General features: G+C 41.7%; 1 protein-coding gene across 1 annotated transcript in view; it reads right to left on the bottom strand.

The window, feature by feature from the left end:
- Positions 1-11,755: 11,755 nt before the first annotated feature.
- The window catches only part of SPATA6 (spermatogenesis associated 6), a 34,405-nt gene continuing 28,898 nt past the window's right edge, over positions 11,756-17,262 (bottom strand). Inside the window, exons 11-12 of the mRNA XM_009867476.1 lie at positions 15,772-15,860; positions 11,756-11,936 (exon numbers count right to left, since the gene is read on the bottom strand). Coding sequence (XP_009865778.1) covers positions 11,756-11,936; positions 15,772-15,860 — 270 coding nt within the window. The remainder of the gene's footprint in view (positions 11,937-15,771; positions 15,861-17,262) is intronic.

Here is a 17,262-nt window from a genome sequence, read left to right as displayed (position 1 = left end):
CTCCAGCCCCGACTGACCTCGCTGCAGCAAGCAGGACCCCACCTGACCCAGCACCTCCCGAGCAGCCTCACCGCTGTGTCCCGAGGAGCTGCAGGGACATGGATAAAGATGGGGACGGGATGGGATGAGTCTCGGCTCCCTGCCTTTACAGGGGTGATGTGGCAGCAGAGAGCGTTGCTGTGAGCGTGCAGCTCTTTGCACCATCCCAGATACACTCTGGGGGTTTGGAGAGGGAAACCCCAAAAGAGGCTTTGCAGGTGGAGTGATTATAAGCCCAAAACAAAATGCTCTTTTCCTAACAGAGATGATCAAGGCTGGAAAACCAAAGCCCATGACAGTCACATGCAGCGCCTGCAAAGAGCTGTATCTCCTCACGCATCGTGCATCCAGCAAAGCGAGGGTACTTTCTAAAGCTGTGTTGGCTGAAGACATACAAGAGCTTAAATGCCTGCGGCAGGCTCTGAGGGAACCTCTTTAGAGAAACATGAGGTGGGACGAGCACAGACCCTGAGTGAAAGCGTATGTCAAACCCCAGGGGCTGCAGCTGCTCTGCACTGGGAACAGCATCTCCGCAGCGCAGCTCAGCCCATGGCATGACGCTGTGGGAGAGGTCCCGAGGGAACAAGAATTACCTGCAAATCCAGCCAGCCAGGCAAGGATTGAGCAAACTCACGGGGTCCAGAAGTTTTTAGCAGAATGTGGGGAAATGCATGTAGGAAGTCAAAGCCAGGAGGAATCGGGGTTTCGGGGATGACAGGCTCAGCCAACAGCAGCTGCAGCGTGGCCTCGGTGTTGGGCTCCTCGTGAGCCTTTCCTGGGGAGCAGCTTGTCATCGCCCCAGGAGCTCTACACAGCCTCGCTCCTCACAGCACGTGATGAATTGCAATATCCTAAGAAGAACATTTCGCTTTCAGAGCTGTAACCAATACACAAGTCCATTGGCAGCAGATGTTATTAATGATGCCAATACATATTTTCTTATTAATCTTCCACACTAGGCTTGTGTCTATCTGCAAATGATTATCATTCATTTTCCTGACAAATCTATCAAGATCATTTATTACTGTTTGGCAAAGGATCTTCTTTTAAACAAAGATTAATAACATTGCATTTTATCTGGCTGGCTGAGCCAGAGGAAATGAAATTAACAATGAACCCTACAAACATGTCATCACTTTAATTTACCGGAAAATATTTAAAAATGTTATTTAAAAGAATAAATGCTATGGTGGGCACACTTTATTAAAAAGGAATGAAACCACATGCATTTTTAGCAGGGCGGAGGGTAAGTTCATGAACAGGGCAACATGTTTCCTCTGTCTCCTTGCTCTCATTTCCAGAGACAAGGAGGAAGCAGCACCCACAGGTGCCTTGGAGCGCGCAGACGGGCACCTGCCCGGGTGAATCCTCGCTGGAAGTCACTGGTTCTGGGCTGAAGTGGATCCCTCCTGGGATCACAAGCTCTCATCCCTGCAGGGGATGCACTGCCCTCCCTGCATTCCCATAGGGGGAAACTTCACCAGATGAATCTTGTGGAGAAGAGGAGGGCTCGCATGGGCTGACAGAATCCCAGCGCCCTGCTGCATTTTTGATCCTTACAAGGAAAAGAAATAAATCTAGCAAACTTACATTATTCAGTTTCCTTTCGTCTGCACTCTCTTCCTCCTACTTTCCCTTCCCTCAGAGTCAAAAAATATCAGAACATCCCTCCTACTTTTACTGCAAGCAGTAACGCAAAAACTTGGTACCAGCTTTGCTTTTGCATTGCTCCATTTACACCCATGAACTTCTGTCCTGGGCCCTGTTCTCGTGCAGGTACTCACCACGGCATCTCCACAGGACTTTCTCCACGTGCCCGGCTCTGGGCTGCCACATCTCTGGCAATAGGAATCCCGCTCCCCCCATCTCCTCCCTTATGCCTTGAAGGTGTTTCCCTCCCCAGTACTGCAGCTCACTTACCCATTTCTCAGTGCCTCGTGCTTCCAACACCAGCAAATTACTCCTTTTCCTTGCCAGGGGGAGAGGAGAAAGTTGTTTAAAACAATTTTGAATTACGTAGTCAAGAAGCATTTCTCCAACTGATAATAAAGTCAACTTCTTACCTTCACTGAATTAATCTTATCTTTCCCCAGTACCAGGTTGGGAGCAGTGTTTTAAACACCAGACAAAAGAAACTAACCCTGCTAACCTCAAGATATAGCCATTTCAAAATGCTGACATAACAGCAAGAGAATTTCTAAGTGCACATTTGTGCATCTCTGTGGAGCAGCAAAAGCACGCTCGCTAAATTGGCTGGTATTTAACCATATATTTTATTGCTGCATAAGGAAGTCTTCTTGATTTTTTTTTTTTAATTAAAAAGAAAAGTCATCAGTGTAGTGTAGGTCTTGAAAAATTCATACCAAATGAGAAAAACCTGAATATACCCCAAAGCAGGATTTGGCTTGCCTACAGATTAAAAGGTAATGAGTTAGTAAGAGAAGCCCTCTAAGCCAGAGCTCTATGTCCAGTTACTCTGGAGGCACTCTGTGTAAGTGGCAAGGGCTCAGGCTGCACACGTCCAGGCCATATGTACTGAAGTATGACCAGACTCTAAGCTTCTAAGAGGTCTAATTTTCCACTTTGACCTAGCATTTACTGATAAAATTTATGATCTTTGAATAAGCAATAACCACAATGCATATAGCAGAATATCTTTGCCCATTTCTTTATCCAACTGCCAGCTTTGCAAGGTTTCTTTTAGCATAATTGTCAATCCTGGGAAGACTGCAAGCTAGGAAGAAACAGGTTTCTGGCTAAGGTGCTCTAAAAGCTAAATACTAATTACATTTTAAAAATCCAACCAAAAAAGCGCTGCACTTTAGTTGTGACTGCATCTTGCTCCAGCTTTCAACTGCTGGATTTCATTGAGCTTCTGTTACATTAAGCAGTGTCTGCTACGAACTTACACTACATAAATAAAAATCATACAGCGCATGCAGAGAAACGGGGCTTTATAACCATGGAAAAACAGGTATGCCGGCATAATGGGGGAGGTGTCATCCAACTCCAGTGATTCGCCAAAGCCAGATATGAATAGTTTTCAGTTTGTTTGCCTTGAGCACTAAGAGTGATGCACAGCGTGTTGTGAAGGCAACACAAAGAGCAATGGACCAAAGTGGTATTTTTAGCATAGGTGAAGTGGTGGTGTCACAATAATTTGAGATTTTTTTATACAACTTTCTCTGAAGGAGAAATGCTCAAGGAGGAGCCTTTGTTGGTGTTGCTCATTGCTGCCCCAAGCTCCACTGCACACAGCGCTGCCTTTTCCCAAGTGCCTGACCCTCGGTCATGCATTTTTTCTGCTTCTCTGTGACCCAATCCATCTTGAAACTCCTACAGGAGAGATGGAGAATGCTTCTGCCTCAGAACAGCTCCTCAACCCAAGCACTGGGCACTGTGTTCAAAATCTGTTACAGGTTTAAAGTCTTTCAAAGGGAGCAGGGAAGTCTGTGGCTCTTTAATTCCTGACTGGAGATCCACATACTGCCCAAGGCTGCCTTCATGCTCTCCCTCTCCTTGTCTCAAATGCAATTTTCAACACCTCTGTGTATCCATCTCCAGCACAGTACACAGGGGGATGTTATTTAACCATGTGCCATCTGGTGAAGGGCTGGCATCAAGGAATCGGTGTACTGGCGTGCCATTCAAGCACAGTCCAAGATTTCATAAGGAAAAATTGAAATATCATGCAGCGCAATATTACAGATCAGCTGTCCAAGCAAGACCAGATGGCACCACCACGCCAAGGACAACAAACAGATATTAAGTTGTCAGAGTACAAACCAAAGTCAGCCTGGACTGCCGAGCCCACGCCATTTCTGTGCATGATTCCCAGGAAGAAGAATATAAGATTTCCCATGAATGCTCCTGGAGAAGGCACTTGAACAACGTGTTCCCCTCGGCCTCTGTGCGTGGGCACACAGCCGTGCACACGGGTGCACCAAACACAGAAGCGACCACACCTGAAGCAGTCGGGTACCACCCTGGGGTGCGCTTTCTCTCCCAGACCAACCCCGAGTTGGGCTGACAGTGCTCCAGATCCAGCAGTGGGATGGGGATCGTCAGGGACAATTCCTCTACCCACCTTCTGGTTTAGACTAACACGGCAAGCTTTACTTCTGAGGGGGATGAGGGGGGAAGGACCAGAGTAAACATTTTAAGAAACCCCTAAATTTTGCTGCATTTGTTCGAAACAGGAATGTTGCTCAAAACGTACAGCTGTGTCCTACAGCTTCCCCAAAAGAAGCATTCAATTTAATATGTGAGACTCATAACCAGCTCACGCAGTGCAATAGTTCACATCAGTTTGAAAAAAAAAAATTCTGCTGGAAGCACAGGCAAGTAGCAGTGTCAATTTTTCATTAACCTACAGCCACTGTCTCTGTAGACTTAGAGCTATAAGTAAGATTACTGTTATAATTTCTTCTGGTCCCTAAAGGGAGGGGAAAAAAAAAAACTTCTCAAAACTTTTAAGGTCATTAAAAACCGCCCCCTTTAAATTGGAGGTAGTTTCAGTTTACTTTCCTATTTCAAAATCAAATCTTACCTTCAGCCTCACATCAAAGCAGAAATGTCAGTTGCTTTGTTTCTACATCTTCCATAAAAAAAGTTCCAGCTTATACACAAGCTGAATGCCAAGTATATAGATTTTCCTGGGGAATAAAGGCAGCTTTTTTTGTTTGTTTTAAACATATGTAAATAGAGTCCCAGGAGCTGAGCTGCCTGTCACTTCAAGCAGGTTTACACTCGTGTCACTCCAGCTGGTTATTTCTGACTGACCTTAGGTCAGAACTGCAGAAGTTTCTCTCCCTGCTCCTCCAGGCGCTCGCATCAAGCAGCCACTCAAACGCTTTCCCTCCGGCCTCATACCTCAGCAAAGGGGAAACAGTTTAATCTGAATTCCTTCTTTGCTAGTTTCTTATTCCTTCTTCCCCACTCCCTCCCTCTTCTTTTTTTGTTGTTTTCTGGTTTTAAGCTCTAGTTACAGAATCAGAAATACTTTGGTCCTCTGTCACAGTCACCGAGACGCTTCTGAAGAGTTTTCAGCAGGTAAGATCAGTATCTGACAACATACAACGACCATCAGTAAGGAGCCAGGGCTGTGATGCTCCTTACTAGCGGTATGTTAAAATCTCATGGTGCCTACCAGTTCATGGTCAAGATTATGGGGAGCAGGGAAGAAACAGGAATGGGTTGGTAAGAAAAATTACTTTTTTTTTTTTTTTTTAAACACAGGGAACCACCAGTCTTGAGATTCCTCTTTTCAGGGCCAATCATATAAACAGAGGAGAGTTACTTCCAACAAAGCCAGAAGACAACTGAGGAGTACAACCCCTTCACATGCCAATCTTCTATTACTCGCCTTTTTTTTTTTTTCCTCTAAATATCAGATCAATGCAAAATTAAGAGCACTTAACGCTTGTCATTTCCAAATGGCTTGAGTTATATCTCAATCTTCAGCAGTCGCATGGGCCTAACACTGGGTAGCGCTGAGGGATGCATCACTTCACAGGCTAGACATAAGCTGCAATTAAAGAAAATCTTCAAGTACATGAGAAACCTCAATTTTGATTGGCCAAGTTACCATAACTTATTGATAATTCAAATCACTCGAGTATTATTCAATGTTTTCTTCTCCTTGCTTTTTTCATCTCTTGACAAGTTTACAAAGAAAAGAATGGAGCAGAGCTTAGCTGCATTACATCCAATATGCTGCCTACAGAAACGCCAGAGAAGCTAAATGAACCCCGGAACATATGGCACTCTGCTGACAGAGCGCAGAAACCGGTTCTGCATGAGCAACAAGGAACATCTTGAAACGCACAAGACATATGTGTTTTAGGAAGAAGATTGAAGTGTTTCATAATAAAACAGGACAAAGTGAAATACAAGCGCTGTATAAAATTTTAATTAAAAACTGGTTTTACCCCTCAACGTGAATATACAATATGTTTCCCAGATGGATTTCATATTTAAGTATTATCCAAACCAAAAACGTAAATGAGACAAATAAAGCCTTCAAAAACAGCACAGAGGCTAAAATGTATGTAAACACTAGATGACTGTGGTGAAAACAAGGCAGGTGGGGAAAGCAACCTCCTAGCGAATGTTTACTACTGGAGTACTGAATGAAAAAGTTTGTACAAATATAGTCTTTGTAACCACACAATTAGCGAAACATTCAAAAATTCAAGTCAGTGTAACAATACAAATATCAGCATTAGAATTCACCACTGTTCAGCAATGTAAATGGTGGTTTTGTTTCTTTTAAGTTTCACAGGGTATTTTATACACTGATAATTCATGATACAACAAATGCGTAATTCATGGCACGTGTCAAACCACTCTCAAAGTCCACCCCTGCGTCAGCTCGACAGGGTTACACAAACGCCTGACCACAGAACAAGATTCTTGTGCTATGTCCTCAGGATCAGTAAATTCTCATGTACCAAGAGGGATGTTGTTTTGCAACTGCAAACTCCTTTCCCTGAAGAGGGAAGGAGGTGGCTCAGATCACTTCTCAGACCGCAGAGAGCTCTCTGCTGGGTCAGAAGCAATCACTCAGAATTGAATGGAAATACATACAAAGAAAAAGCACAATCTCCACATTGATCAAGTAAAGAGAAAAATTACAGTTCCCTTATGTTGCCATCCAGACAAATTATCACTGCACTTGAGAGAATTTCTCACTGAAGACAAACAGGGAACAAACTGCAGGGTTTTGCCAAGCCAACATTGATAACAACAGGAGCTAAAGCCTCATCTTCTAGCGGCTTTGGCTGATGATGTTTTGAATTCCATGGAGAAACCAATGCAATCAATGGGGCTTGTTCTTAAAAGCGTAACAGAAACAGGAATATTGGGTGTTCTTGATCACTTCCCACAACACCAGTTTGTTTGTTGAAATTGAAAGGAGCTGGGCAAAGACCTGTTCCCTGTTTCTACCAGAGATCATCACCTAAACCAGACATCATTTCTCATTAAGACCTTCTACAGAAGTGCTGCTTTCTCAGTTTCAATTGTTTTCACTGGAACCAAGAAGTTAGGTTTCATTTATTTGGAAGTTTCCCCAAATTCCTTGACTACTAAACAAAATTCTTGAAATACTCTCAGCCTACTGATAATGATTACTCCATAACCACTGCTGTAATTAACATCGAGGCAGGCTTTCCCATGACCCAGACATTCCACGTTACAAGATTTAATACAGTTAAGTCGGGGGGGCCGGTTAGCTCAGTGGTTTGAGCGCAGTGCTGACAACAATGACCGACACCGAGGTCGTGGGTTCAATTCCCGCTCGGTCCCCATGTGTTGCCTGGTCTAGTCGAGAGGTGGCGTCCCTGCCCATGATAGGGAGGTTGGACTAGATGATCTCTAAGGTCGCTTCCAGTCTAGGTCATTCTATGATTCTATGACTTCTACAGGGCGAAGAATTTTGTTGCATAGTTCAGTGTTTCAGAAAGCACTTTCAAGGTTAAAATTTAGGAAGAGCAGAAATTTATAATAAGCTATTCCTTGCACATGGTCTGAAAAGGCAGAGATTCCTTCCAACTTGCTTTCCTTGACAAACCTATGGCACACCACGCAGACTTTCCACTGTCAAACTCCAAACACCACTGCAGCCCTTCCTCGTGGGGAGAGGAGAACAAATGATGTGCCAGATGTTAATAGTGCTGATTAGTACACATAGCAGATGACATTAAGACATTAGGATGACAAAAAAAATAATTTGTATTACAATAAAAAAGATAAGATGAGAGCAATCAGTATAAGTATGATGAACCTGGAATATGCAGGCAAAAAAGCTGAGTAGGATACCAACTGCACAGATCGGCTCCTAAAAGCACAGGTAGTAACACAGTTCATTATCTTTTTCAGCCATCTCTTAGATTTAATAGATTTCTATCCTGATACAATTAAGACTTGCTTAATATTTGCCTGATTAAAACATAATAAACCTGGGAAAATTAAAATAAAGCCTTTTTAGTAACCTGGAGATGAGACGGGACTTTTCAGCCAGGCTTCCACAAAATAGTTTCTGTAACATTCACCTCAGGATCCCAAAGCACTTCACAGTCATTTAATTAAGCTTCAACAGAGCACAAACTCCCCATTTTACAGATGAGGTAACAATGAGAAGGAGTTTGGAAAAGAGTAAATACTGAGCAGAGCTAAATGTTCTGTTATTTTCCCGCAGAAGAGACCCCTAACACCTATAGGTAGATTTTTTCCCCTTCACCACTTTGGCAGCTCTGAAGTAATAGCAAAATTCAAACACGTGATGCATCATCTAAAGAACATCCCTCAGTATCTCCTTCCAAGCTGCTCAGTTTTGGAGCGTGAACACTGCTGACCGTCTGTCTTACATAGCTGCTCCTACCCATTTCCATGCACCAACTTCAGCCTCCCTCCTTCTAGCTGAAAACTTAGATAAGGCAAATCATTGAAGAGTTGACATTTTTTGCCTTTACTCCACAACAGGTCAATGACTGAGTGATTTGCAAAGCAAGTACTACTCCGTAAAGTATTTGCATTTTTACTGAACAAAGGCAGATAGTTTGTCTAAAGCCACCTCAAGATCCTTAAACTATACCAAGTTAATTGTAAGAAAGAGGGAAGCAAGCAAGTAGGAAGTGATTAAAATATTGCTCTGATTGCATACAGCAAGCAGCACTGGATGCTGAATAGCAGTTGGTTAGAATACTCATGGGTTATAGTAACTTGGGAAGGGCAAGAGAAAGAGACAGTCTCTACAGAAAAACACTAATTCACTCTTAATCTAGCTCATTATTTCTAGATTTGAGTAGACAGCTTTCCTTTAGGAGGTAAAGTGACGGGGGTCGAATTATGCGATCCCACTGTCACTGACAGACCACTTTGTGGATAGTAAAAGATAAGGATTGAGCACAGAAAATGCTATTTAAAGCTCCACTCAGGAACCTAAAAATTTGCATTTGATAGAAGGGATTTAAATTGTATTAGAAGGCAAGGTGCACTAAACAATTACAGTTTATTACTGTGTTGGTTCACTGCCTGAACCTATACTTATCACATACTGCAGCAGCAAAGGAGCAGCAGCGCTCCGTGCACTTGAGCTGTATGCATATTAATAGGTGGGTTAGCTGAGCAAACGAGGAAGGGGCCAAATGCTTCTGAAAATTAAGTGGCTTGCAGATTTTCCAGGCAGACTGGAGTAATTTGGGTCTTGAGTCACATTTCAGAGAAAAGCTTCCCATTAACCAAACCAGATTTCCAGCACAGTGCTTGGAAGGGAACACTCTTCTGTGTCACAGCCTGTAAGCTGTGGAATGACTCTGACCCAAGAGAGAGACACGTATCCTGCAGCAGCTGATTCAGAAAGACGTTACACACACCATCTCCCCTCATAGCTGGAGCAGGACTGAAGGCACTCAGTCTATCTGCTTTATTTGTTGTTTTTGTTATATATGGAGGCTACAGCAAGAATACTCATACTGGTCAAAATTCTATATATGACACTTTTTTTTCCTCCCATGCAGTTTTACCTTTGATGAAAAACTGAAGGCTGCAGTATTACCATATGATTCCTTTCCTCAGCTAGGGGAATTAAACAGATAAATCCCAGCCATTCCTTTGGACACCTCATAAACATGATCTTGTTTTTTTCACAGTGGCCTCCAAACTTCCTCATCCCCTGCCTTACGTCCTTACCCATCCATACCAAAGAAACCCCAAAGCATCAACATTCAGGCCTTCTTACACATTGAACAAAGACTAAAATCTGCTGAGTTGCTGAGAAGGTAAAAATAAATACAAATCAGACAGTAATTCTATGCCACATAACCAGATTTGGCCAAAGGGCAGCAGCCAGTTTTCTGAAGACTGTAACTTTTACCAAGCTATGACATTGGGGAATGAAACCTCAGAGAATACTGAATGACAACTGTGGGGTACCACGAGAACACTAAATCTTACCGCTCAAACACGTACAGGAGACGGCAGCAACCTTCAGATTTCAGTAGACTAATTTTAAATCAAAAGCTTGGAAAGTATCTCTCAGAGTGTGCCCTGCCCATTTAGGATCTGTCTGAATATACCTAATTTCCTGAACGAGTCTGTGGCCAGCACAGCACAGCTTGGGTTTTCACTTCTGCAAAAAGTGTACTACTACTTCATAGAGGGCCTCAACACTTACCCACAGCATAAGACTGTGCAACTAATGCCCTTTGAAAGTACTGCTGTGCTAAAATGGCACCAGGGACAGGAAGTTATCAGTGTTAATCCGCTTCAACTGGTTCAACGGTTACACGGAATGGAAATGTCTATATGCAAAGACACTTCCTCTGAGAGTCTCCTTTCGTGAAACAGAAGCACACAGCCTTTCAACGTGCTTCCCCACTAGCATAATTGCTCACCAACTGCTTTCTCAAATCAATTACGTTGTCTCAGCATTAAAGGACGGAAGGCAGAGTCGACCAAGTTTTTGTTTATCTATGCATGCTGGCAGGTTACAGTCATATGTTCTGCCATCTGTACTGCTAGTTTTATCCTTTATCCAACCATAACAGGTAAAATGGCATCGGTGTAACTGAATCTGTTCGTGCAGTCAGGGAAGGAGCCAGCGGAGGCATTTGCTTTTTCCCCCAGTCTGAAAGGAAGCAGGAGATGGACACTCTTGCCCTTTTAAAACATTCCACTTTTCAATAGATGGGCAATTTGCCCCGGTCTGCTAATGTGGGATCTGTTCAATGCAAGGCTGAAAAGGTTCGATCCCCAGGGAAAGCATCGAACTGCTGATGAACATTTGGTGGCCTTTAGCAAAAACGATGTGATTTCTGCCAACAGGATCCCAGCAGACTAGGAAGGACAGGCTCCAAATTAGGTGGGATTGTGAAGCAGGAACTTCAGAAGGCCTGTACAGGGTACACGAGCGGCGTGCTGACTAGCTCCAGATTTCCCCCTCCACGCTCCTTTCTTACTCATATTTTTGAAAAATTACAAGTGTATTGGCAAATGTCATGGCTGCATTCAAGAGAACCTGGAAACTTTCAGATGCACAGGGTGTGTGAAGATGACCTTTCTTCTGATACAAAGGCTGCTAGGCTGGGTGGGTTTCTTTTAAAATTTGACAGTGTTAGAAAATTTGTGACTAAAGGTGCTCGAAACACTTTGAAAGCACGTCTATAGGTCAGTATCAGAGTTTCTGCCCTTCTCAAAAATAAACAATCCAAAGGCAATTTTCTAGAAAACAATTCACTTTGCCCCAGCTGGGATGCTTATAAATCAACACTCACACACCCACCTTCCTCTAGACCCCCTCCCTGAACACTAGGGCATATTGCTTCTTCAGCCAATTCTGGTTATGTTACTAAATAGCTTTAATTTTTTAATAAGAATTGGCTGCAGCTGAAACCTGAGTTGATGTCAGACAGGAACGTTCAGCAGACCTATTAGTCATCAAATGACTACCTCTTCGTAGTCTTAAAGGAATGAAACCACCTTGCTTAACCATGGAGGGGCTTAGTTGCTGTCAGTGTTTCTTGGGGGGGGGGGTGTCCGAGCAAGGGAATGTTAACAGTTTCCTTTTGGCAACTCAAGACAAAATCTCATTTGTACAAACCCCTGCCCAAGTGTAACTAAACCTTAAAAGTAGAGTATAAATATTTGTTACCTAAAAATAGGTTTCATTACACTTATGAACACTGCGGGCTGTGCATTTCTAGGTGAATTGCTATCAGGAGTGCATTTTTTGGTCTGAAACAGTGCCAGAAGCTTTCTGGTACATGTTTCTGTATATTTTCTCGAGACTCTCTTCAAAGATCGCTCTGCGAGGCTTCCCTTTGTATACAGGAGCACGACTAGACCGATATTCACCATTATCCAAGCGAAGGGCAGTGTTCTGCTGCACTGGTGTACTGTCAACAGAAAGAAGATAAGAAATAATGATCGAATCAAGATCAGGAAGAGGAATCAGAGGCACAAAACAAGCAAAAATAGAAACAAAGAGCTGCTAAACGAAGACTACCTTTCACAAATCTAAACAAAATATGCACTGCAGCTTCTTCTAAGAAACGTGAGCCCCACGTTTTTCACTCACACAAATTCTCCCCCACTTACCTGAGTACACTTGATAATGCCTCCCAAATAGAAAGGGAAATAATTTTCAAAGAGCACGCAGTAATTTTGCTGTATTGTGACAGGCAGTGTGACTAGGCACTGAGCCTATACAGAAGCAGCGCAATAGGATTTGTGTCCTTTGAAGGTTAAAATGTAACCACAAGCAGCTATTTCAATATGAAGACCATCTATCAGAGGCATATTAAATTACTGTGGTTGCAGCTGTAAAGAGCTCTATCGGAAGCATCTTGGATTAAGTATTCCACCACACACATTATGACACAGAGGCAATCGAGTGTTCTTTCCCCACCCCATCTTCCATGTCACTGTTTTAATACTTAACACAAGTACAGTCTCAAATTTCAGTTGCTTTAAGAAATTATCTCCTAGATCTAGGAAGTGAAATTTATTCTCTGAAAATCATTACGACACTGACAATTCTGAAGTATGTATATCTAAACTTTATGACTACTTGCCTTCTCTTGAAACTTTAAAAAAAAAGGTTTGCGTCATATAATGAAAATGAGCCAATTTCCTGATATAAAGCATCAAACAAGTAGCTCAAAAAAAGTAAGCAAAAAACGACTACTGAGGTGATATTTTTCATATCTGCTCAGAGATTTAGACACTTAAAAATTAGGACTTAGTTATCTTCAGCCTTCTGTGAATGCTCTCAGTCTGAGAAATGAAACTGGAAATGTGAAGCTTACAGTGACTATCTTCACTTAAGAAATGGATTACATTTCACAGGGAGGCTTTATATTTTCTTATATATGTATCACTTATTAATCTACTATGGTCAAATCAGTACTTAAAAACTTCATCCTCAAGTTCATAACAGTGAACACCCGTGACAAAAGAAACCTTACGTCAAAGGACCCACAAACACACTTCTAGCTAGCTGCATCAAAACACAAGGTTTTCACTTTAAGAAGGAAAAATGGTGAGGGAGAAAAACATGGGATCAGTTTTCTAAATTCAAATTTCTACGTTTCCACTGTCCCATGGAAAACAAAAGAAGGAACAGCTTGTGCTTTTAAATTTCTTACATTCAAATATTGGGATGATGCCAACCTATACCACATAAAATAACAAGATGATCTTTAAATGCTGGAGCTTTTTTTAAAAAGTGTGGAAGTGGCCTTCCTCCCTTTTTAATATTGGAGCCACGTAAAGTCAGTCAACAGCACGAAGCAAACAGTACGAAGCAAATTTAAACCTGTTTATCATCCTGGAGAGGGTGAAGTGTGCTTCACAGTTTGGACACAAAGAAACCAACCTCCCAAACAGCAAAATCAATAGAAAAGGTACACAAGCTGGTGTTAAACGCAGACAAATCCACGCCCTGGGGACCCATCAGCAACTGCAGTTTTACCTCGTCCTTTCTGCAGCTCCTGTTACCTCACTTCTGATGGAGAATTTTCAGGCTGGCAAATAAGCACGGCACTACGAGTGGCACTTGTAACTATAGAACAAACAGGTCTGACACTCTTTTCCTTGGAATCCATTTCCCGCAGTCAGCCTTGCGCTTGTCTTTTCTTCTACTGAAAGCTTTATCTACATGGAGACACTCAAAATCCAACCACTTTAACTGCAGTAAGGGAAAGACTCAAAAAACAATAGCAACTTTCACAAGTTCCTTATTCCAGTACTGACAAAGACTTAAAAAAAGATAAAAGCCTCATTTACCCTCTTTTTTTTTTTTTTGAGGGGAGGTGGCATTGTGTGTATACGTATTTCCCTTAGCCAGTCCTTGCAGGTGAGGCACTGGTATGGACAAAGATAGAGCCAAGCTAGGGAAGAGTCCCTCTCTTGTCCCAACTGGAAACCAGCTGACAATATGAGCTAAGCAATCTGGGAATTACACTCACAAATCATATTAACAGCAGGATTTCTGCACGCAACTCCCTGCTCTGAAATACCTGTCATATGCTTTTGTTCCCTCATACATCTCCTTTAAGAGTCCCAGAAGTTCTTTTCTGAGTGAATCACATACTAAATATTTCACAAAACACGGACCTTTTCCTTACTCCCAGTGGTTTTCAATCATCCCTCTACTTTACTGCCAACATTTGGTCGACGGTACCACGTCCTTCCATGAACTCTGTCTCTGTCCTTGTATGCTGTTTATGAGTGCTGTGGCAAACACTCAGCAATCAGACTGTCCTCGAGTCCTTTTATGTCTCGCCCTTCAGCGAACGGGAGCAGCGCTGCCGGCCTCTAAACCCACAGAGCAGTCCTTTCCCAACTTGAGAGCCACATTTCACGTCTCATCGCTTCACGATTCGGTAGTATTAGGGCTTGTTTTTTTCTTTTTTTTCATGGTCTGCAGTTTCAGCATCAACCTCAAAGTCCCTAAGCTGCCTCAAAACAAAAACTTGCACTTTCTCTCTCACAAACACATCCCACACAATTTAATTGCAGCGGCTGTCAGGACAAAGGATAAGGGATCAAAAAGGCAACGTGCACAATACAGGGGTAAGCACAGGCATAGAAATACTAACAACTGCAGTAGCAACTTCATGTACATGTGAAAATCTGACAAACCAGATCCCTTGCACACAGCTAACTAAAAATTACGGCAATTTTTATAAGGCAACAAACCACAAACAAATACTTTAGAGCTTACCAACTGCAATTAGAAGTCAACTACAATACCCATCCTGAATCACCCTCCTTACAGTGCTATACAGTGGTGATTCCAGAGGCCTTTGCTACAAAATACCACATCACATTTAATTATTAAAATAAAATCTCTTTTTCCTAATGTCAAGACCTCTCAAATTTAGCACCACAGTTCCAGAACTTCTCTCTTAATGGAAAGAAAAACAGAAAAGCCATGTAACTCCCAAAATATTTTACATTGCTTAGTATCTTTCCTCCAGTATGTCACTAAAACTTTGGATAAACACTGTGTGCATGCATAGAGTACATCAATTCTGCTCACTTCTACTACAGAAGTTGTCAAAATAAATTCAATTGGTGTCTTTTACTTAAAATATTCAAATGAAACCCTAGCCATCTATGTGAGGAATACACAGAGCAACTAACCTACATAAATTAGGCTTTCAAAACCACAGGTTTTCAAGATGTCTTCTGAAATACAACATGCTGAATCACTAAGATATAATATATATATATCTGCTGTGCTTTTTGAGGATGCTTCTCTTCTTCAAAGATACGTGTTATGGAAAAATACCCAACAAAACAACAAAACAGCTTCAAATCGTATTACTAAATAAACTTCAATTTATTTTTGTACTCTCACAGTTTTAAGAAAAAATAACCAACTGGTTATTTCTAAAGTGACATTTTCTCTCTGGTTGATAAAATCCAAAAACTACTGCCTAAGGGTCATTTTTATGACCAAGTCCAGTTTCACAGTCAGTGTTTTATGAAGACTACTGACAGAGTATCAAGCAGCATGAAAGGCAAAATTATAGCTAACTGTATTTTGCTTTTAAGTGAAAGAGCTTGGTAGGACTAATTCCTACAGAAGCCACTTCCCAGTGTGATAGATCACAGAGCTCAGAATAGGAAGAGAATTTTTTAGGAAGAGAATTTTTTAGCTAAATTTCAAGTGCAATATCAGTTGTATAAGTGTTCTGTCTTGGCCAGAGAAAAACTCCATACCTGGCGTGCAGTTCACTCATGGATAAGGGTGATTTATGCAAAGATTCCCTTGTCTTGGTCAGGTCTCCTTTTGATGAGTTACTCTCATCCTAAAAGAAACAGAAATCAAATTCTCATTACCTTGCTTTCTGATTACAATGATCTCATTAGAAAAATACTTTCCTTCCATTTAGTAGAAGACTATTAAAGTGCTTACATTTCTTGGGGGAGAAAGGGGCAAAGTGTAATGAGCCAAATGCCATTTATGAACATTTTTAATTAAATTCAGTACAATTCAGCTAATAATTTTTAGGTAATAAACTGGAAAAAATTCCCAGACTGTGTAGATCTAGCGAACTAGGCAGACAGCACAAGCTTGAACAATCCCCATTAAACATGTTGGTAAAACACTATGAAAACTACTGCTCACTGACTTTTGTTTCTTGCAGAAAACAGGAAAAACAACCTAAAACTTGGTATTTATTAGCTTTTATGACAAGCTACTCTTTTTCATATAATGCATTTACCAGACAAAAGCATTCTACGCATCTGAATACTTACATACCCAGGGCTGAGAACATCTACCCAATGTTAACAAATACTATGACACACTTAATGACCCTTCAGTGGCACGCCCAGAAGTTGCTAGAAGGCAGTCTTACCTTCCAAATGCTATCTAGACATTAATTAACCTGTACTTGGCCTCTTAGTAAGCAAGAAACAAAACAACCTCATGTGAAGGGAGCCAGTTGCTCACCAGAGACAAGATAGTAGAAATTCCACCACAAACCATGTTCACTCTGCTCTGAAGAGCAAAGCCACTACTTAAGAGGTGATACTAAGTGATGCTTTCAGCATAAGCCAATTGCTGTGAAAATTAGTAACAAAAAAAAAATCATCTTTCATGCTATAGAAGAAACAACTGGGGAAAAAAAAAAGACTGTGCATTAAAAATAATCACACAAAACTGGGAGAAAAGACAATAAATATTGTGGTAGATGGCAGTAAGATGCAGAGCAAGCTGAACAGCAGGTGTATGGATGAAGAAAAACCTAACACAATTCATTGTGGTGAAATACAAGGTAATAAGTGTGTTTGTAAACAGTAAAATTCTGTTCCATCAGCAGTCACAGACTACAAAGCACTGAGGAGGAAATGGGGTATGGTGGTAAATAAAATTCTGCAGTATTAGCCAGGGGCAAATTATGTTCTGGAAAGCAAAAATCAAGATGGAAGCATTACGATATTGTCAGAATGTCATAGCAGAAAGCTACAGTGGACACCCTAAGGAATCCGTAGCAGACCTCCAGTCACACTATTTTTACAGAGCACTATGCAAACAAAATTTTTGGAAAACACAGCTGGGTGCTTCTGGGAATGGTTATTTAGCACCAGGCTCTTTGAAATAAAACGAAATAAGAGATACTTTTTAAGCTTTTGATGTCTGGAAGAAGATCCAGACCGGAGCCAAGATCCACTCACTGCATTGCCAGCGCACGTCCTTTTTTCTCG

Source organism: Apaloderma vittatum, unplaced genomic scaffold (assembly GCF_000703405.1).
Source record: "Apaloderma vittatum isolate BGI_N311 unplaced genomic scaffold, ASM70340v1 scaffold11584, whole genome shotgun sequence".
In the NCBI taxonomy this organism is placed as follows: Eukaryota; Metazoa; Chordata; class Aves; order Trogoniformes; family Trogonidae; genus Apaloderma; species Apaloderma vittatum.
Note: the sequence above shows the minus strand (reverse complement) of the source record. Positions and strands in the feature narration are given on the sequence as shown.